Raw genomic sequence first — 24,080 nt, forward strand, 5'->3', positions numbered from 1 at the left:
GAGGTTTTCTCTTCTGGGCCTCAACTGAGTGGAGGATGCCCACCCACATTATTGAGAGTAAACTTTATTTGAAGTCACCTGATCATAGACGTGAAGCACACGGACCAAAAACCTTCACAGCAATGCCTAGGTGAGTGTTTGCTTAACTGGCCTAGTCCAGTGGAAGACTGATCGTCACACAGGTTTAGGCAGAAGGAATGAAGGCTGCATGGAGTGGACGCACTGGGCTGGAAGCTTCTGGGCCAACAGCAGAGGTGAGCTGGAGCAGGGAGAGAGGTGGGCCCTGCAATGGGCCAGGACTGAATCTGGGGCCGGGGGAGCAGGCTCACTGCTAGACTTCTAGAAGGATGTGTTGAATCCAGAACATCCAGGGGCCCTTATATGTTCCTCAGAAAGTTCAACATAGAATTACCATGTGAGCCAGTAATTCCACTCCTAGGTATAACTCAAAAGAATTGGAAACGGACTCGGATACTTGTACACCAATGCTCATAACAAGCAGTGTTACTCATCTGCAACAGCCGAAAGGTGGAAATAATCCAAGAGTCTGTGAACAGATGAATGAATATACAAATGTGGTCTACCCACATAATGGATATTATTCAGCCTTAAAAAGGAATGAAGTTCTGATATATGCCACAACATGTATCAGAACATAGTGTGAAAAGGTTTCTGGAGCACGTATGTTAATACCAGAAAAAGTAGGTTTCAGAGCAAAGAATAGGTTAGATATAAAGGATCATTTCATAATGATAAAAGTGTCAGCTAATCCAAAGGACATGAAAACTCGTGCCCCTATAACAGAGCTCCAAATTACAGAAAGCGAAAGATCTGGAAGAAGAATCAGAATTCCCTGGCAGTCCAGTGATTAGGACTCCGTGCTTCCACTGCAGGGGGTGTGGGTTCAATCCCTGGTCAGGGAACTAAGATGCTGCATGCTGCATGGTGAAGCCAAAAAAAAAAAAAAAAAATCAGGCAATCTACAACTACAGTTGGAGAGTTTCAAACCCTTCTCAATAACTGAACAGTAAGGATATGTAAGACTTGAGCAATACAATCAACCAACTGACATTTATAGACCAGCCAACAGTAGCAGAATGTACATTCTTTTCAGATTCACATAGAACATCTACTAAGATGGTTCACATTCTGTGTCATAAAACCAGTCTCAATAAGTTGAAAAGAACTCAGTTTCTATAAAGTATTTTCTTTGACCACAATTGAATAAAATTAGAATCAATAGCAAAAAGATCTGTAGAATATCCTCAAATATTTAGAAACCAAATAACATACTTCCAATAACCCATGGGTTGAAGGAGAAATCAAAGTATTTTGAACTGACTGAAAATGAAGACAGCATGCCAAAATTTGTAGTATATAGCTAAAGCAGTGTAGGGAAAATACATAACAATAAAGGCCTATGTCAAAAAAAGAAATTTCTCAAATTAATGACTTCAAATTTTGCCTTAAGAGACTAAAAAAAGAGCAAATGAAACCCAAACTACGCAGAATAGAGGAAATAACATCAGAGAGAAAGTCAAATAGGAAACAGAAAAGCAGAAAATGAAATTAAAATCTTTGAGAAGACCAGTAATTCATAAACCTTAAAACAGATTGAGCTGGGAAAAAAAAAATAGAAAAAACACAAATTACCAATAGTATCAGGAACGACAGAGGTGACATCACTAAGATTCTACATATATTAAAAGGCTAGTAAGGGAATATTGAACAACTTTATGCCAAACAATTGGACAACTTAGAAATGAACAAATCCCACACAAAACACAAAGTCAAGAAGAAATAGACAGGGTTTCCCTGGTGGCGCAGTGGTTGAGAGTCCACCTGCCGATGCAGCGGACACAGGTTCGTGCCCCGGTCTGGGAAGATCCCACATGCTGCGGAGTGGCTGGGCCGTGAGCCGTGGCCGCTGAGCCTGTGCGTCCGGAGCCTGTGTTCCACAATGGGAGAGACCACAACAGTGAGAGGCCTGCGTACCGCAAAAAAAAAAAAAAAAAAAAAAAAAAAGGAAGTGTAAAAGGATGATATATCTGTATATTAGAGAAGGAAAAATAAGAATACATATGTGTATCTGTGCTTATTTTTGCAGAAAGAAGCAGGAGAAGGATAAAGTAAGCCCAGGGGCAGGTGGGAAAGGGTGGTATCATGGTAAAAAGGACATTTCTCTGAGCAAGATTTTCTGTATAGTTTTTATTTGGGGAATTACATTAATACCTTATATATTCAAAGAGTACATTTGAATCTACAAAGATGATGAAACTAAAGTTGGATACAAACAGAAACAAATAGATCCATATGCATAGCAAATGGATAAAATTACCACACAGAAGAGAAAAAAATGAACCACCTTTAGTGGGGCATATTCTAAAGACAAAGGGACCACAACAAATCTTGACCTCTAAGAGAGTTTGTTACTGAGGGAGAAAAATACAGGTACAGGGAGAAGGTGGCTTATATATATAGTGGGTGGGAGACATACAGACCCATGCTTTAAAACACACACACATGCACAAGCACATATGTGTATAATCTTCAATTTGGTCTGCAGAAAGGGCCTGAAAGCAATGATATCCCCAAAGCAAGGAGGATGACTGGTACCGAGATCTTGTTTTTTTTGTTGTTGTTGTTGTTGTTTTTTGCGGTACGCGGACCTCTCACTGTTGTGGCCTCTCCCGTTTCAGAGCACAGGCTCCGGACACGCAGGCTCAGCAGCCACGGCTCACGGGCCCAGCCGCTCCGCGGCATGTGGGATCTTCCCGGACCGGGGCACGAACCCGTGTCCCCTGCATCGGCAGGCGGACTCTCAACCACTGCACCACCAGGGAAGCCCTGAGATCTTGTTTTCTAAATACCATTCTGCACTGAAAACCCCAGGGTTCCTGGAAGAACAGGGCTGGCTTTAGAGCCAGGGCAGTGTGAACCCCTGGGCTCAGCAATGGTGATAGCAAAGGGCACAGCGCCAGACTGAGGGGCTGCACTGACCAATCTGGGGACAACTTAGCATCAAAATGAGTAACGATGATCATGTGTTATAAATATTACACTGCATGGAAAAGAGTCCACGCTTTTGGAATGGTGGAGCGAGGACCTCTGTGGACTCTCTCCCTGGTGAAAATACCATAACTGCTGGAAACTACTTACGAAATAATCACTGAAAGTCTCTGAGGGCACACAGCACATGGAGGAACATTTATTTAGGGAAATCTGCAAAGCCTCACAGGAAAGTCACGAACCACTACTGAAGGGAATTAAAGAAAATCTAAGTAAAAGGGAAAGATGTGCCCGACTCATGTATTCAAAGAGTCAGTATTGTTCCCATTTCTGCTCTTCCCAACTTCATCTATAACTTCAGTGTAATCCTAATCAAAGTCCCAACAGGCTTTTTTTTTTTTTTAACGTAGAAATTGAAAAGCTAACACTAAAATTTAAGTGGAAATGCAAAGAACCTAACATGGATGAAATGAGTTTTAAAAATACAAAGTTGGAGGAATTACACCCTTGATTTTAAGACTTACTATAACGTTATATTAATTAAACAGTGTGGTATTGGTGTAAAGATAGACATGGATTAGTGAACAGAATAGAGACTCCAGAAATACACCCTCATGTATACGGTTACTTTAAAAAGGTACCCACAATTCTGACACTTTATGGGGCAAAGAGTCCTTTAAGGAGCACTGGAACAACTAGACATACACATGGGGGAGGGGAGGAAACGCAACCACAAGCACATCATATACAAGAACTAATTTTTTAAAAAAACTAATTTAAAATGGATTATAAGGGGAATTTCCCTGGTGGTCCAGTGGTTAGGACTCCGCGCTTCCAGTGCCGGGGGCACGGATTCAATCCCTGGTCAGGGAACTAAGATCCCGCATGCCACACGGTGCAGCAAAAAAAAAAAAAAAAAAAAAAAATATATATATATATATATATATATATAAAATAAATAAATAAAATTAAATGGATTATAAACCTAGAAATGAAATCTAAAACTATAAAATTTCTATAAGAAAACATGGTAGGAGGACTTCCCTGGTGGTCCAGTGGGTAAAACTCCACACTCCCAATTCAGGGGACTCAAGTTTGATCCCTGGTTGGGGAACTAGATCCTGCATGCATGCTGCAGCTAAGAATCCACATGCCGCAGCTAAGTCTGCATGCAGCAACTAAAGACCCTACATGCTGCAACAAAGATCCCACGTGCTGCAAAGACACGGTGCAGCCAAAATAAATAAATAAATTTTTTTTTTTTAAAGAAAGAAAACATGGTAGGAAATCTTCATGATCTTTGGGGATGCAAAGGTTTCTTAGGAGACAAAAAGCCCTTAAAAAAAATGCTTCACTGGTCATCAAACTCATCTGCGCCTCAAAAGACACTGTTAGGAAAACAAAACTACAAGCTGCAGACTAGGAGGAACTACTTAGAATTCCTATATCTAACAAAGGATTTCTATCCGAAATTATATAAAGAACAATTAGGATGTAGTAACAAGACAAATAATTCAATGTTTTTTAATGGCAAAAGAGTTGAACTGACACATCACAAAACAAGGTACATGAATGTCCCAATAAACATAGGAAAATAGACTCAATATCATTAGTCATTAGGGAAAGGCAACTTGAAACCACAATGCCTTTTATTTCTTTTTCTTGCCTTATTGTTCTGGATAGAACACCCAGTACTGTTTTGAATAAGTGTGGTGAGTGTGAGCATACTTGCCTTGTTCCTGATCTTAAGGGAAAAACATTTAGTCTGTCATCACTGAGTCTGATGTTATTTGTAAGTTTTTTTGTAGATACTTGTATCAAGTTGAGGAAATTCTCCCTCTATTCCTAGTTTATTGAGGTTTGTTTTTGTTTTGTTTTTTCCATTGATTGTCAAATAACCATTTATTATTTTTCTTTGCAGTTCTTAACTAGCTGGACATTCCACCACACCACTGTTTTTGTTGTTGTTGTTTTGGTTTGGTTTTTTTGTTTGTTTTGTTTTTATTAATTTATTTTTGGCTGTGTTGAGTCTTCATTGCTGCATGTGGGCTTTCTCTAGTTGCAGCAAGCGGAGCCTACTCTTTGTTGTGGTGCACAGGCCTCTTGTTGTGGTGGCTTCTCTTGTTGCGGAGCACGGGCTCTAGGTAGTTGCAGCATGTGGGCTCAGTAGTTGTGGCTCACGGGCTCTAGAGAGCAGGCTCAGTAGTTGTGGCACACAGGCTTAGTTGCTCCGCGGCATGTGGGATCTTCCCAGACCAGGGCTCAAACCTGTGTCCCCTGCATTTGTAGGCAGATTTTTAACCCCTGTGTCACCAGGGAAGTCCCTCCACCACACCACTGTTGATATCATCTATGATGTCGCGAGTGTGGCGGCCATCAAGTTTGCAGCCCACAGACTGGGCAGTTCCCAGGATCTCTTTAATGGTTCCAGAGAGTTCTCTAGCTAAAGATCGATGCCGCATCTGTGGGGCGATGTTGACAATCTCATCAAAAGTGATGTTTCCACTGTGCTTATTGTTTTTCTGCTTCTTTCTGTCTCTTGGAGGTTCCTTGAGAGCTTTGATGATCAGGGCAGAGGCAGAAGGTACCACCTCAATCTGGGCCTGTCTGTTCTGAATGGTCAGTTTCACTGTAACCCTCAGGCCCTTCCAATCACCAGTTGCCTTGGCAATGTCATCACCAACCTTTCTTGGAGACAGACACAGGGGACCAATCTTGGGGTCCAGGGCAGACGTGGAACTGACCTCCCCACTGGTGCACCTCAAGTACATGACTTTGATCTCTTTGGGGTCAATTTAGATGGCATGGTGGAGGTGGCTGGTGTTGGATGAACCCGGATTCAGGGTGACCAAAGAAAGTTGCACCTTGGCCTCCTCCAAGCTGAAAGCTGAAAGCTGTTTGTGTTTTTTTAATCATGAGTAGGTTTTGGATTTTGTCATCTGCATCTATTGACATGATCATGTGGTTTTTGCACTTCATTATATTAATATGGTGTATTATATTAATTGATTTTCAGATAACAAGCCAACTTTGCATTCCTGGGATACATGTCACTTGGTCGTGGTACATGTCTTTCTATATGTTGCTGGATTAAGTTTGCTAATGTCTTGAGGACTTTTGTGACTGTGCTCATGAAAGATATGAGTATGTAGTTTTATACCATTTTTGGTACCATTTTTGTATATTTGTACCATTTTATTATTTTTTTATTTTTATTTTTATTTTTTTTTTCTTTTTGCGGTATGTGGGCCTCTCACTGTTGTGGCCTCTCCCGTTGCGGAGCACAGGCTCCGGATGCGCAGGCCCAGCGGCCATGGCTCACGGGCCCAGCCGCTCCGCGGCATATGGGATCCTCCCAGACCGGGGCACGAACCCGTATCCCCTGCATCGGCAGGCGGACTCTTAACCACTTGCGCCACCAGGGAGGCCCCATTTTATTATTTTTAATATTTATTTATTTGGCTGCATTGGGTCTTAATTGTGGCATGCAGGATCTTTCATTGTGGCACACAGGCTTCTTTCTAGTTGCGGTGTGGGCTCCAGAGAGCGTGGGCTCAGTAGTTGCAGCACGCGGGCTTAGTTGCCCTGCAGCACGTGGGATCTTAGTTCCCTGACCAGGGATTGAACCCGCGTCCCCTGCATTGGAAGGCAGATTCTCAACCACTAGGCCACCAGGGAAGTCCCCACATTGTGGTGGGTTTTTAAATATATATATATATTTATTTATTTTTGGCTGTGTTGGGTCTTCACTGCTGCGTGCGGGCTTTCTCTAGTTGTTGCGAGCGGGGGCTACTCTTTGTTGTGGTGCGCAGGCTTCCCATTGCAGTGGCGTCTCTTGTTGCAGAGCACGGGCTCTAGGTGCACGAGCTTCAGTAGCTGTGGTGCGTGGGCTCAGTAGTTGTGGCTCGCGGGTTCTAGAGCACAGGCTCAGTAGTTGTTGTGCACAGGCCTAGTTGCTCCGTGGCATGTGGGTTCTTCCCCAACCAGGGTTCAAAACCATGTCCCCTGCATTGGCAGGCGGATTCTTAACCACTGCGCCACCAGGGAAGTCCCTATATCATTTTAAGATAATTATCTATGTAATTATCTTTACTGGTGTTCCTTTTATCTTCATGTGGATTCATGGCACCATCTGATGTCATTTCCTTTACCCTAAAAGACTTCCTTTAGTATTTTATGTAAAGCAGGTCTGCTAGCAACACATTCTCTCCATCTCTGTTTATCTGGCAATATCTTTATTTTGCCTTCATTTTTGAAAGATAATTTTGCTGGGTGTAGAATTATTGGTTGACTGGTTTTTTCTTTCAGAATTTTAATTACTCCTCTGCTCTTAGATATCCATTATTTTACGAGAAGTCATCTTTTATCTTACTGTAGTTCTCTTGTATCTGATGAGTCGCTTTCTCCTACTACTTTCAAGATTTTCTTTGGGACTTCCCTGGTGGTCCAGCGGTTAAGACTTCACCTTCTAATGCAGAGGGTGCGGGTTCAATCCCTGGGTGGGGAGCTAAGATCCCACATGCCTCGTGGCCAAAAAACCAAAACATAAAACAGAAGCAATATTGTAACAAATTCAATAAAGACTTTAAAAAATTTAAAAAAAAGATTTTCTTTGTCTTTTAGCAGTTTGACTGTAATGTATCTAGGTGTGAATATATTTGTATTTATCCTGTTAAGATTCTTGGATTGGTAAATTAACGTTTTTCATCAAATTTGGAAAGTTTGGGACCATTACTTTTTCAAAAACCTTTTTCCTGCTCTTCTTTCTCTTTCCTTTCTTCTGGATGTGAATGTATTATATGTGTATGCTTGATGGTACCCCGTGGGTCTCTGAGGTACTGTTCATTTTTCTTTATGCTTTTTCCTTTCTGTTCTTCAGATTGGATAATATTTACTGATCTATATTCAAGTTCACTAATTCTTCCTTTGCCAGTTCATATCTGCTGTTGAGGCTCTCTAGTGAAATTTTCATTGTAGTTATTGTGTTTTTCCACTCTTAATTTCCATTGGCTTTTAAAAATCATTTCTATCTTTTTATTGATAATCTTAACTTGATGAGTCATTGTCATATATATATTTTTAGTCTTTAAACATGGTTTCTTTTTGTCCTTTGAACATATTTACAATAGCTGCTTTAATTCTTTGTCTGCTAAACCCATCATCTGAGCCCCCTCAGGGACAGTTTCTAGGAAACACTTTTTTCCTGTGTACGGCCTAAATTTCTGTTTCTTTGACTGTCTCATACTTTCTTACTAAATACTGGGCGTTTATAATATGTTGTAGAAACTCTGGATTCTGACCCCCTTCCTACCTTACTGGATGTTTTTATTGATGCTAGTACTTGTTTGCTCAGTACCTGGCCTGGATGAATTCTGTAGAGTCTGTCCCCTCTGCAGTGTGTGGTCACTGATAACTCTACTAGATTTTTTTTCTTTTTGGACACACTGCATGGCATGTGGGGTCTTAGTTCCTCGACCAGGGATCGAACCTTCACCCCCTGCGTTGTAAGTGCAGAGTCTTAACCACGGGACCGCCAGGGAAGTCCTCTACTAGATTTTTTTTTAATCTTTTTTTTAGAGAATTCCCTGGTAGTCCAGTGGTTAGGACTCCGTACTCTCACTGCGGAGGGCCCAGGTTCAATCCCTGGTTGGGGAACTAAGATCCCACAAACCATGCGGTGCAGCCAAAAAAAAAAATCTTTTTTTATATGTAAGCTTGGCTTCCCAAGACTTGCCCCTGGGTCATTATAGTTTAATGGCCAGCCAGTTATTGGTTAGAGATTATGCTTAAGTCTACTGAACCAGTAAGGCCTCCACCCTTTGCTGACAGCTATGTGATGGGTTGGTTTAAGCAGTTTACAATTTGGGCCTGGCTTTTTCCTTGCATAAAGCCTCATATTCAGCCAGAGAGGAGTATATAGCTGGGGCATCTCTGGTCTTTCCTTACTACATGCACAGCCTTGCAGACTACTATCTTATCAAGGCCCACCATGGCTATCTCATTTACTGAATTTCCTTGTTAAATTTTTGGCTGGACTATTGCTTGCTCCAACCATTATCATGGCCTCAGGCAGCTGAGATACAGGCCTCTACCCAGTTGTTTGCTACTGTGATTGCAATTGTTCTTTGGGGCTTTCCCCCTCCCCCAATCAAGCCAGCTCTCTCCAGTGTCTGTAGGAACTTGAGGTCCTCAAGGCCTACCTGGCTCTGGTGGAATTACCATGGGGAGGGAGGAAATAAAAGTAGTTCAATACTAAAACTCCGCAGACTCCCATTGCTCTTCTTACAGATGTTCAGTACTTTTTTTTTAATAAGTGCTTTTCAAATATTGTATGCCTTTGGTCAACTTCCAGAGTCCTGGAATGGTTGCTTTTAACAGTCCTGCCCAGTTTTATCACTGCTTTTTGGGGAGGAGATTTGGTGAGCTCCTCAATCTGCTATTCCAGAAATCCCACCCGCATACATAAATATAAATTTTCTAGTAGCCACATTGAGAAAGATAAAAAGATAAAATTATTTTCAATAATGTAGTTAACCTAATATAAAAACATTATTTCAACATGTCATCAATATTCTTTAAATTATGAATTCTGTTACTTTTTCTGTTTCCTACTGAATCTTTGAAATCTGGTGTGGCTTTTTACTGTTACAGCACGTCTTAATTCAGACCAGTCACATTCGAGCACTCAAGATATGACAGCTGGCTGCCATATTGGACACACAAGGATGGATATTTGATATTAGGAAATTGTTATTTTTCAGGTGTGTTAATGATATTGTGGTTGTTTCTCTAAAAACTCCTGTCCTTTGGGTATGTTGAAATACTTAAGGATGAAATGATACAATAAAACTTGGTTCTGCCAGAGGAAAAATTTTCCCTCTTCCCTTTTGGGACTGTGCTTGGAGGTCCTGAAAATTAAATTGACAGAAGACAGGTGAACAGGAAGAAAGCAAAGTGTATTCACACCCTCTGGCGGGTACAGAAGACGTGCACGCAGTAATCAAGAGGTAGGGGTTTCTGTACCTAAGGTAATAGGAGAAAGGGAGGGAGGAGAAAGAGAAGACCAATCGGTTTCTTTAGGAAAGAGAAGCGGGTGTTTAGGGGAACAAGCAGGAGGTAAGTTTGTGATCATATTTGCTAAGCAGGTGACTCGCACGTCTTGGGTTTAAAACGAAGAATTCTGTGGGTCTGGGCAGCCGAGCGCCGCGCTATTGGGGCCAGGAAGTTCGCGCAGTGTTTGCTTTCCGCGATAAAACAGCGATTTCGGTCCTTCGAAGGTTTTTTTTTTTTTTTTTTTTTTTTTCCTTTTTGCGGTATGTGGGCCTCTCACTGTTGTGGCCTCTCCCGTTGCGGAGCACAGGCTCCGGATGCGCAGGCCCAGCGGCCATGGCTCACGGGCCCAGCCGCTCCGCGGCATATGGGATCCTCCCAGACCGGGGCACGAACCCGTATCCCCTGCATCGGCAGGCGGACTCTCAACCACTGCGCCACCAGGGAGGCCCCTTCGAAGGTTTTTAAGAGGTTTCGCGCGCGGGGCCGAGGGGAGAACTTTAGCTCCGAGCTCCTCTGCGGGGAAAGGCGGGAGCTCAAGCCGGGCGATACCCGCCGCGAGCGTGGGGTGACTCTCGGCGCTCCCTGCCCGGCCCAGCCTGGCCCGACCCCCGCGAACGCGCCCCACTGCGCCGGGCGGAACCAACCTCCGCCCTGCGACCCCGACCCCGCGCACCGCTCCTCCGCCTCCGGGCGCGGTTTCCCGGGGACGCATTTCTCGCCGCACCGCGGGCTGCCCGGACCTCCCTGGCGGAGCACCTTCCGGCGGACCCAGCGCGGAGCTCTGGGCTCGGCTGCGGTCCGGCGGCAACCCAGTTGTGGCGGCCTCAGGACGCGGCGCGAGCACAGGAGCCGCACCCCGCGGGACCCCGGCCGCACCCCCGGAGCTCCAGGCCGCCCCGCCCCACCCCGCCCCCGGCTCCGAAGGGCGTAGCTGCGTCGGGAGGAGCCTCAGCCTGGCTCGGGCGCTCCGGTGGCCCGGGTCCGCCCAAGTAGGTTCCCTGCGGATTTGACCCGCGGTTCTCGGGTTCCCGGGGCTCTTCCTTCGGGTGGGGCTGGAGGGTGCCCCGGGTCCGCCGAAGTAGGTTCCCTGCGGATTGGACCCGCGATTCTCGGGTTCCCGGGGCTCTTCCTTCGGGCGGGGGTGGAGGGTGCCCCGGTGGGCAACACATTGGCGACCTAGGTGATTTTTACATGTAACTTCACAATTTCCGAAATTCTCAAACCCACAGCTGGGTACTTAGGCAGTTGTTAAGCCGATGACCATGCTTAATAATTCCCAAACTAGGTACAGGAGGTGAGTGTTCTCTGAAAGTAAGCCTCCCTCATAGTCCGTTCTCCGGTGTTTTGGATTGTAATCGTTTCTCGGCTACCACCTGTTAAGCCTCTGTAGGGAACGGTGACTCCTATAAGGTTGGCCGGGCATAGGTAAGATAAGACAGAGGGGAAAGTACCCTTAGTGCTTTTATACACCTGGCACCCAGAGGAGAGCACAGAGTGTCCAGGTGACTGCCCTGGGCCCCTTGGTGGGCAGGGAGGGCAGGCATTTTGCAGGCTTCCAGCAGTGTCGCCACTGGATGGTCCTGCTTTGGTGGGGGTCCCCGAGTCTTCTGGGTTGTAGCTGCCTTTTAAGGTAACCTCCTCTGGGCTAGGCACTGACAGGACGTACCGTTCCGTTTACTCTTCACGCCAGTCCTGCCAGGCAGACATCTTAATCCTGCTAAGAAGTAAGGGGTTAAAGCTCAGAGAGGTTGAGTGACCTGACCAAGGTTTCCACTGGAAGGCGACCGGCACTGGGGCTTCAGTTTCTGGCCTGCACCAGCTGACACCCTTAGTGTCCACATTTGTGACCATCGGGCAGCACTGGAGCGGCCTCGAGGAGGGTCGGCTCCTACACCTGCGCTCCATTGGCCGCGGCTGAGCCCCTGGTCTTACCCCCTCAGTGTGGCGACGATGCCAAAGCTGCAGGGCTTCGAGTTCTGGAGCTGTACCCTGGGGGGGGCCCGCCACGTGGTGGCCCCCATGGTGGACCAAAGCGAGCTGGCCTGGAGGCTGCTGAGTCGCCGCCACGGGGCCCAGCTGTGCTACACACCCATGCTGCACGCCCAGGTCTTCATTCGAGATGCCAACTACCGCAAGGAGAACCTGTACTGCGACGTGTGCCCCGAGGACCGGCCTCTCATTGTGCAGGTGGGCGGCCCGGCCCAGAATGCTGGCCGAGCACCTCTCCCTGGGCCTTTCTGGAAAAGGCTTCCTGAGATCGGAGGGGCGGGGGTGGGCCAGTTCTCCCAGAGATTGACCTCTTCCTGGGAGCTGCCTCAGGCTTTTGGTGAACGGACGACCTGGGTGCGATGGAAGATTCGCAGCCCCCTGCCCAGCATCACCCCAAGTGCTCCCTCTTTACCAGAACAGTTAGAGAGAGTGGCTCTGCTCTTCGCAAAGTCAGTGATACTGGCTTTCTGCTACAACTGGGAGAACTGTGTGAATTCGTAACTCGCTCTCCGGTGGCATGGGAACGCATCCTGGGTTGGTTAAATTGTAAACGTCTAAGATAGGATGCCATCCTGTGGTCATCCCCTCGGGCAACATCCCCACTGGTCACCTATGAATCCATGTGGGACTGGCTTGGCCTCATGGTGACTTTCATGTCTCTTTCAGTTCTGTGCCAATGACCCGGAGGTGTTTGTCCAGGCAGCTCTCCTGGCTCAGGACTACTGTGACGCCATCGACCTGAATCTGGGCTGCCCGCAGATGATAGCCAAGCGAGGTGAGTTCCCGTTCTGGGGTTCTGTGTCATTGCACAAGCTTTTGGCTGGGGTGGGCTTCAAGCCCAGGTGCCCAGTGTGTGGGTGAGCTGGCCAGGGGCCTGGCCCTGCCTCTGATGGCAGCAGCTCAGGGGGCCACCGGCCCTTTCTTTGCTCCTCCTTCTGGAGGGCGGCCCTTCTCAGGCACTGAGGGCGGGGGGCAGGGTTCAGCTGGCTGTCAGGGGCTCATCACGTCCTGGGAAGTTGTTGGGCTCCCTCTGGATAAATGTGTTTTGCTGAAAAGTCCCCACCACGCCCTCGTGCTGCCTCAGGGACCAGTGGCTGCTGCCCTGGCATTTCAGCCTTTCTCCCTCACTGGGCCTGAGGAGTTGCTGGTTGGTCAGAGACTGTGTGGGGTGGGCATTCCATTCAGCACCCTTGAGCTCAGGCTGCCGGGCTAATAGAACCTGGCCAGGCAGCTCGAGGCCCATGTGGACTCGAGAGGGGGTTGCAGAGGGCGTGCTTGTTCTTTGCAGGTCACTATGGTGCCTTCCTGCAGGAGGAGTGGGACCTCCTCCAAAGAATGAGTGAGTTGGCCACACACTACCTGCGGGGACTTGGGGCCACGTTGTGGTTGGGTGGCAAGCCTGAGACAGCCTGGCAGGGTTCAGGAGAGGACAGTGGCTGGCAGAGTCCTCTTGGTTTTGGCGACCCCCGCGCCTTTCCACTGTAGAAGGTGGCTGCAAAGTCGCCTGTCCCGCTCCTGCTGCCCCCCCGCCCCGTTGAACCAGATAGTAGGTGCTGGAGGGCGGCATCCTCGCCCTCCCAGTCCTGGCCTCTCCAATGCCCTAGGGTCAGAGGTGCAACTCTCAGCTGCCATTGAGAGGGAGCCAGCGCAGGGCGTCTGCAGGGCCTGTGCTCCTTTGGGGGCTTAGCTATGGGTCCCCACAGCCTGCCTGAAGGTGGCACCACAGTTCTCTCAGGAGCTGACTCTGCCTTTCCCTAGTTCTGCTAGCCCACGAGAAACTTTCTGTCCCTGTCACATGCAAGATCCGTGTCTTCCCAGAGATTGACAAGACCGTAAGGTACGCCCAGATGCTGGAAAAGGCTGGCTGCCAGGTGAGGGCTATGGGCTCCCAGGGCCCTGCACTGTTCCCCTGCCTCCAGGAGTGCCCCTTGAGGGTTTACCCTCTGGGGTGGGCAGGAATCAGTGACCTTTAGGTGAGGCCTGACGAGGGGAGGGGAGCCCCATGCTTGGGCCCAGGAGGCCAGTATTGTGCAGGGGGAGGTGCTGGGCCTCAACCACCTTCCTCCCACCCACCCCCACCAGCCCTGGGGTCAGGCTGGTGCCTGTTCCTCCCTCACACCTTTGGCCTTGGGCAGCGGGGGTGCTGCCACTACAGAGAGGACTGGCCCTTGAAAGGGTCTGGCCCTCTCACCTCCACATCCTGGGTGGCGTAGTAGGCTGGCTCTGACGTGCAAGCCCCAGGCAGCACCCCCAGAGTGTCAGCTGGCCTCAAGTGCAGCACTGAGTGAGCGAGGCACAGGGCGGCCTTTCCTCTGCTCTGCGTGGGAAGCTGATACCCCAAAAGCCGAAGGCAGAGGGTCCCCTGGAGTTGGTTTGGGGGCCGCAGTTGAGAGTGGGGCTGAGGCAGGCGCTGCTGTGTCCTAGTTGCTGACTGTCCATGGGCGCACCAAGGAGCAGAAGGGGCCCTTGTCGGGCACCGCGTCCTGGGAGCACATCAAGGCTGTGCGGTGAGTGGACACGGGGTGAACCCAGGGCAGGGAGACAGCCCAGCCCCAAGGCAAGGCCCTCAGCCCTTTGGGCACCAGGAGGGGTGCTGGGCATGGGGGTGAACAGCACAGTGGGAAGATGGAGTTTGGGGGCCTGGCCCACCCCCCAGGGTTGTGAGGGGAAACAGCATCCTTCTGAGCATCTGCCCATCCTGTTCCCCGACAGAAAGGCAGTGGCCATCCCCGTGTTTGCCAATGGGAACATCCAGTGCCTGCGGGACGTGGAACGCTGCATCCAGGACACGGGGGTGCAAGGGGTCATGAGTGCAGGTGAGGCTATGCCCTTGCCCACAGCTGGGCCACCACTGGCAGATGCCAGAGGGGCCTGATTGCATCATGGCACCATTGGCCCAGCTGAAGAGCCTCAGGCTTCGCGCTGTCATCACTGAAGTCTCCACCTCCTGATGGGCCAGAGCTGTCAGGCCAGTGGCCAGCCTTGCCCTTGGAGTGGCGAGGCACGGGGGCCCCTGAGCCTCGCATTGCCTTCCTCCTGCAGAGGGAAACCTGCACAACCCTGCCCTGTTCGAGGGCCGCAGCCCTGCTGTGTGGGAGCTGGCCGAGGAGTACCTGGACCTTGTGCAGCAGCACCCCTGCCCTCTGTCCTACGTCCGGGCCCATCTCTTTAAGCTGTGGCACCACACGTGAGTTGCCCCCGCCCAGGGCAAATGCTGTCTGGTCTGAGGCCTGCCTGGGGCATTGGGGTTTGTTTGTGTTTTTTTCCTAAATTTTTTTTTTAACTTATTTATTTTTGGCTGCGTTGGGTCTGCGTTGCTGCGTGTGGGCTTTCTCTAGTTGCGGCGAGCGGGTGCTATGCTTTGTTGAGGTGTGCGGGCTTCTCATTGCGGTGGCTTCTCTCGTTGCGGAGCACAGGCTCTAGGCGCGTGGGCTTCAGTAGCTGTGGCTCGCGGGCTCTAGAGCGCAGGCTCAGTAGTTGTGGCGCACGGGCTTAGCTGCTCTGCAGCATGTGGGATCTTCCCACACCAGGGCTCGAACCCTTGTCCCCTGCATTGGCAGGAGGACTCTTAACCACTGTGCCACCAGGGAAGCCCTGCATTGGGGTTTTTAAGATGAGCTCTCCACAAACATTTACAAAACCACCTGCCACCGAGTCTGGGAGGGCCGCGGTGACATGGTGAGATTGGGTGGGAGGAGAGACCATGCTCCTCTGTGCCCAGGGCTCAGGGTTGGTGGTTGGGAGCTGGGTGCTGGGCTGGCTCTCTGATGGGGCGTCTGCATCAGGCTGCAGGTGCATCAGCAGCTTCGAGAGGAGCTCGCCAAAGTGAAGACCCTGGAGGGCATTGCCGCGGTGAGCCAGGAGCTGAAGCTGCGGTGTCAGGTAGGTGCTGGGCTGCTGTGTAGTGGGAAAGAGGCTTGGGCCTTGGGCCTCTGACCTCTGACCCAGGGCCCTCTGGGCTTTTGCAGGAGGATATATCCAGGCAGAAGGAGGGAGAGAAGCCTTCAGGCGGCTTGCCTTTCTTCCACTGGATCTGCCAGCCCTACTTCCGGCCAGGGTGAGCCTCCTGCATGTGGGCTGGCAGGGGTTGGGGGGGTGCGAGGGGGTTACATGGAGGAGGGGGCTGTTCTGCCTGCTGCCCCTCTTGGCTGGGGTGCTTCATCCCTCAGGGGCCTCTTCCTTGTCAGCCTATGCTTAGGTTTTATAAATTTATTTATTTATTCATTTATTTAATTTTTTGGCTGCATTGGGTCTTTGCTGCTTCACGCGGGTTTTCTCTAGTTGCTGAAAGCCGGGGCTACTCTTTGTTGTGCGCAGGCTTCTCATTGTGGTGGCTTCTCTTGTTGCGGAGCACAGGCTCTAGGCGCACGGGCTTCAGTAGTTGCGGCTTGCGGGCTCTAAAGCGCAGGCTCAGTAGTTGTGGCGCACGGGCTTAGTTGCTCCGCAGCATGTGGGATCTTCCCGGACCAGGGCTCGAACCCGTGTCCCCTGCATTGGCAGGCGGATTCTTAACCACTGCGCCACCAGGGAAGCCCTATGCTTGGGTTTTAAATGGCTTTTTTCATAAGATGCTCCTCTAAGCTCCTCTGATCCTGAGTGGATTTGTCCTGGGGTCAAGAGGTCGACCCTCCCTAGCTTCCTCTGGCTTTTCTGAGGTGAGGCTAGGCTGTCATCTGTAGCCACAGCCCCGCCCAGGACTCAGTGGTTCAGACACTGGCTGCTGGGGCCTCAGCGGAGTTGCACACACATCCTCACCCGGGGACTGCAGCTGGCGGGCTGCCTCTCATGAGTGTCCCTCAGCTCTGCCCGCTGCTTCTCCCTTTCAGGCCCAGGGAGGGGAGCAGGGAGAGCGGGGGTGCCCGTAGCAAGCGGGCCCTGGAGGAGGAGGAGGGCAGTACAGATGTCTTGTCCAAGAACAAGCAGAAGAAGAAACTGAGGAACCCCCAGAAGACCTTTGACCCCTCGCTGAAGCGTAAGATGCTCCCACCACTGGAGCCCTGGGAGGTGGCCAGCCCCTGCCCCGGGTCCCCCAGGGTCAGGTGGCTCTGCTGCTTCCTAAGCCATGGGGAGTCCGCCAAGGGCCCTGTGACCCTTCCACGTGCCCCCAAGGAGACTGGCGGGTCCCACGAGGCCACAGCCAGCCAGCCTCCCTGCCTGCTGCAGCCCCTGAGCTGCTGCCCTGAGGCAGCTGGAGAGGAAGGGAGTGGGGCCTGGGGCGGCTTTCCCAAAAACGACCTTCAGGTGGGAGGTGGTGGGCATGGAGCCCGTGCATCTCAGGCAGATGGGATGAGGTTTCCCAGCACAATCGTGAGTACTACGTCGTCTGCCCTCTGCAAGCCACCTGGCCTGGCCAGCCGCAGGGAGCAGGGATACCTGCCAGCGGCCACATGTAGGAGATGGCTGTGGTGGGTGGGCTCACCTAGTTCAACCAGCACCTCTTTTTGCTCTTTTCCCAGCAAAATATGCAAAGTGTGATCAGTGTGGAAACCCAAAGGTGAGTCCATCCTTCTAGCCACACCGCCCAGGGCAGAGCTCAGCCCCCGGAGGGGTGGGGACCTGCGCAAGAGGTCCTCTTCCTGTTTTGGGGGCAGCCTGGGCACAGCCCAAGGTGGGTTGGCTTCTGTCATGTAAGGGGCTCTGCCCATCTTCAGGAGAGCTCCAGGTGTGCTCGGGGCCCACTCATTCAGACTGCAGCCCAGCCAGGGGAGGAGCATTAGCCCCAGGCTCACAAGCTTTCCTGTGTCTAGGGCAACAGGTGTGTGTTTAACCTGTGCCGGGGCTGCTGCAAGAAGCGAGCTTTCAAAGAGACGGCTGACTGTCCAGGTGAGGTGCGCCCGCTGCCACCGGGCGCCCGCCCCCACTGTAGTGGGCAGTGGACTCTCAGCTTCCTGAGCCCCATTTCCCTCCTCTTGCCCCTCTGCCAGGTCATGGACTGCTTTTTAAAACCAAACTGGAGAAGTCTCTGGCCTGGAAGGGGGCCCAGCCACGGCTGCAGGAACCACAGCAGGCCAGGCCTGAAGAACCAGGTGGCTTCCCGGAGGTGGTGGGCAGTGCCCTGGCCTGAAGGGCAGCTGCAGCCCCAGGTGCCGCCCCCCAGGCCTGCTGCTGAAGCCTTGAAACGTCCCGCTTAAGGAAACGCCTTTACTCAGGGAACCCCCTGCTACTTCACACGGAAGGACAAGCTGGTCTTCCCTTCAGCCCATGCTGGGGGCCCAGAGATGCTGCACCAGGGAGCAGGCTCCCAGGCTGGACCTGCCCCGTCCTCACAGCCCACGTGTGTTCAAGATGAACAATAAATCCTTTCAAAGACACAACGTTCCCACTCAGGTTCTTTGAGACCTGAGTGTCGCTGGGGTCAATAGGGACCTCACAACAGGGGAAATGAGCAAGGCACCTCCTGCCTTCACCTTCTTAACCATGGAGACCTTAAAGGAGGGCCATGCACTGGCCTCAGCCCTGCAAAGCCAAGTGGAATGTGAGTAAGGGGAGCCCAAGGAGGTGGGGACTGGGCCAGGGGGCCCCATGGAGACAGGAAGGAGTGGTGCAAGGGGCTGTTCTCAGGCTGCCCTTTAATGGACTAAAAGATTCAACAATGCTACAACCCCAAATGACACAACATGGAGGCTGGGAGACAGTGCTGCCAGGTGGGGGCCCCGGGTGCCACGTGGGTGAGCCCAGCAGGCCTCTCCTTCCAGGAAAGCCCACCTCCTCCCCAGTGCCCCCAGCACAGGGTGCAGCAAGGGGGAGGGGGGCACAAGAATCTGGGCACATGGAAGCCCAGGCAGGGGTCTGAGGGCTAGCGTCAGCCAGCAGCCAGGCCCCTACAAGTGGGCCATAGGCAACACCTCTGGAAGTGCTGCTGGAGCAGATGGGAGGCCCAGGAGTCCGAGGGTGGGGGGCGGGGCAGGGTGGGAGGTGTGCAGACCATCCTGGAGGCCGATGGTGCCCTCACATGTTGGTGCTCATCCGGGACTGGCTGTTGGCCGGCGTCAGCTCCCCTTGGCTCCCTTCCCGGGGAGGGGACTGCAGTGGAGACAGCCATTTAGCCCAGAGGGGTGCGTGTGCCCATCCCATTCCCCCAACCCCAGGGCCCCCCTGCCCGCACCTTGACATGGATCTGGTTGCGTAGCACAGCCGCCCTCAGGATCATGGCTTTGGCACGGCGCTGGAACTCCTTGCCCATCAGCAGAGACTTCTCGAAGGTGGTGCTGCGCTGATCCACGTCCCGGGCATATAGGATCTGTGGAGGTGCAGGGCTCAGTGGGGCCCAGGGTCTCCCTCCCACACCCCACAGTCCTGAGGCTGGCCACCTTGCTGTGGGAGTCGATGCGGGCGTTGATGAGTCCCTCCAGGATGAGCTGCGTCAGCTCATCCTCCAGCGCCGCCACTGTGGTGTTGAAGGCCATGGCCATCTTGCGCATATCAGCTGACACGTAGGGGCTGAAATACTGCAGAGCAAAGGGGACATGAGCTACCCGCAGACACATCCATAGCACCCTGCCTCGGCCTCAGCCTCTGCCCCTGCGTTTACCTGGATGAGGGCCCGGTTGCGGATCTGCGTGTACAGGGTCCTGACGTGGGGGGCCAGGTACATGTCTAGGAGCAGGTTGTCCTGGCGAGGAGAGCCAGTCAGGGACAGCTGCCCCGGGCCTTCCGCACTCGCCCACCTCCAAGCCAGGCCAGGCCCCTCACCTTCATCTCGTCCAGCATCTTCAGGCACGAGGCATACTTGGACTCATAGAATTTGAAGATAATGTCCCGAACCTGTGGTTCCAGCTCCAAGAACAACTTGAAGGAGCTGCAGATGCCAGACTCCTCAGAGCCGGCCCTGCCTGCCCACCCGCCTGAAGGTGGCTGGGGGCACAGGAGCAGGGCTGCAGTGCCCAGTACCCCACCTTCCACCCACCTGCTGGAGATGACATTGCGCTGCAGCTCCTGCCGGTCAAAGGTGGCCAAGGCGCACAGGCCACCGTACACGGCCACGTTGCTGGGGGAGAGCAGCTGAGGAGCAAGAAGGGAGATGGGTCAGAGTCCTGGGGTCACTGGCAGTCAGTACAGAAGTCTGGGCTGGATCCACCCTACCTCACCCACCACCCACTCGGGGTGACCGCCCAACAGCCCAACTCTCGAGCCCTCACCCTGCTTCCCAAGCCCCAGTGAAGTTCTCCTCCCCAGAGACCCTCACGCCCCTCACCTCGGGGAAGTCGCAGTGATCGAAGGAAGCCAGCAGGAAGCACTTGGCAGCCTGCTTGTACTTGCGTGCAGCCAACTCAGCCAGGCCTGGAGGGGGGGCAGGGAGAAAAAGGATGAAGCCCGGCATCCAGAGGAAGCTGCCAGGGCCCTGTGGGGCCATCAGTGGGCACGCACCTGGGACAGAAACACTGGCGAGTGAGAAGTACCCTCGCCAGTGAGCACCGGCAGCGCTCTCCGTGAACCAGGCGCCCAGGGAGGCTGAGCAGCTGCTATTCCTATTGCAAAGGGCACCCGAGCTGTTCAGCTGACGGGGTAGGGGTGGGAGCAGGGGCAACCACCCATGGCAGCAGCTGTCAGAAGGCACTGCCTCTTCTCCCAACCACTGGTCACCACTCGCTAGCCTCCCCAAGGAGGACCTGAGCCGGGTAGGTGTCAGGTACAGCACAGGTGTGGGACTTGTGGGTTTCCTTGGCTGGGATGAGGTCACCTGGGGTGCCCTCCTGCCCCTGTGCCCCAGGGCCCTCACCTGCTGCACACTTGAGCTTGGTGAGGATGGCCTGAGTCTGGGTGTCACGCTCCCCACGCTGCTGCAGGAGAAGGTCGCACATGTGAGCAACCCCCCGCCCTCCATACCTTCATCAACCCCCAGGCACCCAGCCCCACCCTAAGAGCAACAGAGGCAGACTCCAGGAGGACAAGGCCCACCAGGGCTAGGAGTGGTCAGGGATCCTGGGGCAAGTTCCAAGGGGCACAGAGCCATCATTACCTCAGCAATTTCCGGGGTGGACTCGGCCTTGCTGACATAGCTCAGCACGTGAGACCAATTCTGCAAGTAGACGCTGACCTGGTGGGCAGGTGGAATGCACTCAGCCTGGCGCGCCCCCTCCTGGCCCACGGGCATTGCTGCCCTATGCCCCCCTCCCATGCCACCCACCCCAGGGCCCACCTTGATGACGTTGAGGCACATGTTAATGACGTGCTTGGCGCTGGTGCAGTAGTCCCGGGCCCGGGAGTAACACTTGAGGGCGTTGCTAAGGTCCCCACAGTCCAGATAGTGGTCACCCAGGTCGTCATGGCCACGCCTGTGGGTCCGGCCGCAAGTGGACACCGGTCGGTCCATGGGCCTGGCTGCCCAAGTCCCCACCCCAAGGGTGCACCTGATGCTCCCTCTGATGGAGCCCACCCCCCAGTCCCCTGGGCACACCTGACGCTCTCCTTGATGGAGCCCACCCCCCAGCTCCTGGGCACACCTGACGCTCTCCTTGATGGAGCCCACCCCGCAGCTCCTGGGCACACCTGACGCTCTCCTTGATGGAGCCCACCCCCCAGCTCCTGGGCACACCTGACGCTCTCCTTGATGAAGCCCACCCCCCAGCTCCTGGGCACACCTGACGCTCTCCTTGATGGAGCCCACCCCCCAGCTCCTGGGCACACCTGATGCTCTCCTTGATAGAATTGCCCTTGTAGTTCTTCAGATCTGTGTCCAGCTTTTCCAGCTTCAGCAAGGCCTTCTTCCGCGTGGCCTCCACCCAGGCCGTGTCCAAGGGTGGGGGCTCCACACCACTCTCAGGGATGGCGTCAGGTGCATTCTGCAGCTCCCTGAGGGAGGACCTGGCCATTAGGGGCCCGTGTGCAGGGGGGGGCAGCTGCCTCCCAGCGGCCCTCACCCCCATCGGGAGGGCGCCCAGTTGGCACAGGGGCAGTGGGGACAGCAGGGGCCCGCAGCCTGGCGGGAGAGCCCCGCGAGAAGTAAGTCACACAGCCGTGCTGAGAAGCAAAAAGCACGCTGCTGGCTCCACAGGCTCTGCTCAGTGTTGGAAGTGCACACGCATGCACATGTGCAGGGAGCCTGAATTCTCAGCGAGGAGACTGAGAGTCTAGCCCGCTGGGCCGTTTCTGCTCCTCCTGGCTTTTCAACAAGAACACCAGATCACTGTGTCACGGGGCCAGGCACTGCAGGAGCACAAGGAAGGCCCTTGCCCAGGCTGGCCATATGGCACACGCAATCCCTGCCCCACCTCATTGAGCCCTGGCCTCACCTGGCAGCCTCCAGGAGCTTGCGGTGGATCTCCTCGTACATGTCCACGTTGAAGGTCCTCTGCACGAAGGACAGGGCCATCTTCAGGGCCTCCACCCGCAGCGGGGGGCAGTGGTCAGCAATGAACTGCAGTCGTTCGATGCGCATCAGGCCACTGTAGCTGGCCGCGTACTGCTCCAGATCCTGGGGGCGGGGGTGGATTGTGCAAGCTGGGACCCTAGACCTCAAGCCCCAGCCAGTGAGTCAGGAGTAGTGGCATGTGGGCACCAAATAAACCACTGTCCAGGGGCTGACGAAAGGCCACTCGGGATGGGCCAGTGCAAGGGCCTCTGGAGTAAATCTCTGCCCTGGGGGATGAACAGCCAGAGCCACATGGGCAGCCAGTCACCAAACTGAGCAGTGAGGAGACAGTGCTTCTCAGGCTGGGTCCCAAGGAAGACCTGTCCTCGCAGTGAGACTCGACCTGCAGGGTGGCCTGGCACACAGGGCTCCTCCGTGTGGGGGAGAAGCAGGTGCAGGGTCGGGAACTGACTAGCAACCCATTATAAGCGCGCAACTAGAAACCCTAAAAGTTTCTGAGTCAGAAAAAGATGCGGTGGGAGTGAGGAGCCTAGCCTGGACCTCCCAGCAGGACTGACACCCCCAAACAGTCCCCGACGCCCCAGGAGTGCCCGCCAGGCTCCGTACCAGGGTGGGGTTCTCCACAACGTAGTTGACATCGGGCGCGTTCTGCGGGTCCTCCTGGGGGTCCACATCAATCTGCATAGGCTCCACGGCCCCCTGCAACACGGGCCAGCACCTTGGCACCTCGAGCAGGGGACGCCCAGGGAGGGCGAGTGACCCTCACTGTGCCCCAGCTCAGCTCTGCCCTCCATCTCCCGGGCGGGTGGGATCCTGTCCCCCGAGCCCCTCCCCACTGCCCGCCAAGTCCAGCGCCGCCACATCAGAGAGGGGGCTCCTAACGAGACTGTTGGCTCAAGAGCAGAACGCTCAGCCCGACCGTGATGGCCCATCTGTGGGGCGGGAACCAGAGCCGAAAGACCACTACCCAGGGACCCCAGAGGGTCCCTACGTGCTCCCAGCCACCGTCCTGACGCAGCCTCCTCCGAGCCATAGGGAAAATACGGGCGACCTCAACCCAGGCGCGGCTGAGCAGCCGGAGCCGCAGCGCCGGGCGAGTACCGCTGATGGACCGGGAGGCGGGAGGGGGGCGCCCGGGCGCCCTGCGCGGCCCGGCGGGCGTGCGGGCTGGTCCCGGCCCCTGTCCTGGAAGGTACCTCATAAAGCAGCGTACAGGCCGACAGGCTGGCGCTCAGGCTGAAGTCCCCGGCCGTGCCCGGCAGGAAGAGCTCTGACCTACCGCTGGGAGGGGCGCAGTGCACATCTGCCACTGACGACGCGGCCGCGCGGGGGGCCGGGCCACCCCGCATTCTGTCCTGACTCTCTGCACCCCCCGACCCTGACACAGAGCTGGCTGGCTGCTGAAGGAGAGAGAGCGTTAGCGCGCCGGGCCTGCCGGGCTGACGGGGCCGACGGGCGGGACGCTGCGGCCGGAGCCCGGGTGCAGGGAGGACGCCGCGCGGGGGGGTGCGCACGGCCGGCCCCGCTCCGGCCCAGCGGCGGGAGCGCGCGGGGGCCGCCGGCCGCGGCTCGTTACCTGCAAGTTAAACACCTGAACCGGCAACGGCATCTTCGCCCACCCCGCCGCGGCGCGCCGTTCACTTCCGGGGCAGCGCAGCCGCCGCTTCCGGGTCGTGGCGTGGGCGGGGCGGCTCTTAAAGGGGCCGCGGCGCGCCTG

The 24,080-nt window shown here is 53.8% G+C and overlaps 2 protein-coding genes, 1 non-coding gene and 1 pseudogene across 11 annotated transcripts; 2 read left to right on the top strand and 2 right to left on the bottom strand.

The window, feature by feature from the left end:
* Nucleotides 1–5,318: 5,318 nt before the first annotated feature.
* On the bottom strand, nucleotides 5,319–5,908 carry LOC132479114 (large ribosomal subunit protein uL11-like; annotated as a pseudogene).
* Nucleotides 5,909–8,591: 2,683 nt separating this feature from the next.
* TRNAE-CUC (transfer RNA glutamic acid (anticodon CUC)) lies at nucleotides 8,592–8,664 on the top strand. Its single transcript has one exon. It is a non-coding gene; the product is annotated as a tRNA-Glu (tRNA).
* Nucleotides 8,665–10,817: 2,153 nt separating this feature from the next.
* DUS1L (dihydrouridine synthase 1 like) lies at nucleotides 10,818–18,365 on the top strand. 2 transcript variants are annotated; one of them, XM_060081146.1, is made up of 14 exons: nucleotides 10,818–11,051; nucleotides 12,003–12,249; nucleotides 12,718–12,826; nucleotides 13,340–13,390; nucleotides 13,810–13,922; nucleotides 14,476–14,558; nucleotides 14,764–14,867; nucleotides 15,094–15,238; nucleotides 15,837–15,933; nucleotides 16,020–16,108; nucleotides 16,878–17,023; nucleotides 17,508–17,545; nucleotides 17,799–17,874; nucleotides 17,976–18,365. In XM_060081146.1, exons 2-14 carry the CDS (start codon nucleotides 12,013–12,015, stop codon nucleotides 18,113–18,115), a joined length of 1,428 nt encoding a protein of 475 aa, XP_059937129.1. In that variant the 5' UTR covers nucleotides 10,818–11,051; nucleotides 12,003–12,012; the 3' UTR covers nucleotides 18,116–18,365. The 2 variants fall into 2 exon arrangements, with proteins under 2 accessions (XP_059937129.1, XP_059937130.1); XM_060081147.1 differs by lacking the exon at nucleotides 13,340–13,390.
* A 236-nt stretch (nucleotides 18,366–18,601) lies between these two features.
* GPS1 (G protein pathway suppressor 1) lies at nucleotides 18,602–24,008 on the bottom strand. Of its 8 annotated transcripts, none has more exons than XM_060080507.1 (14): nucleotides 23,940–24,008; nucleotides 22,970–23,062; nucleotides 22,284–22,465; nucleotides 21,679–21,843; nucleotides 21,191–21,326; nucleotides 21,011–21,088; nucleotides 20,771–20,828; nucleotides 20,246–20,331; nucleotides 19,958–20,052; nucleotides 19,744–19,849; nucleotides 19,583–19,663; nucleotides 19,362–19,499; nucleotides 19,157–19,291; nucleotides 18,899–19,074 (listed from the first exon to the last, which is right to left on the bottom strand). In XM_060080507.1, the coding sequence occupies exons 1-14, from the start codon at nucleotides 23,970–23,972 to the stop codon at nucleotides 19,000–19,002; spliced, it is 1,461 nt and encodes a 486-aa protein (XP_059936490.1). In that variant the 5' UTR covers nucleotides 23,973–24,008; the 3' UTR covers nucleotides 18,899–18,999. The 8 variants fall into 8 exon arrangements, with proteins under 8 accessions (XP_059936491.1, XP_059936490.1, XP_059936489.1 ...); XM_060080506.1 differs by having other exon boundaries at nucleotides 20,771–20,831; XM_060080510.1 differs by lacking the exon at nucleotides 23,940–24,008 and adding an exon at nucleotides 23,560–23,836.
* Nucleotides 24,009–24,080: the final 72 nt, after the last annotated feature.

This window comes from Mesoplodon densirostris, chromosome 18, assembly GCF_025265405.1.
Source record: "Mesoplodon densirostris isolate mMesDen1 chromosome 18, mMesDen1 primary haplotype, whole genome shotgun sequence".
Classification (NCBI taxonomy): domain Eukaryota; kingdom Metazoa; phylum Chordata; class Mammalia; order Artiodactyla; family Ziphiidae; genus Mesoplodon; species Mesoplodon densirostris.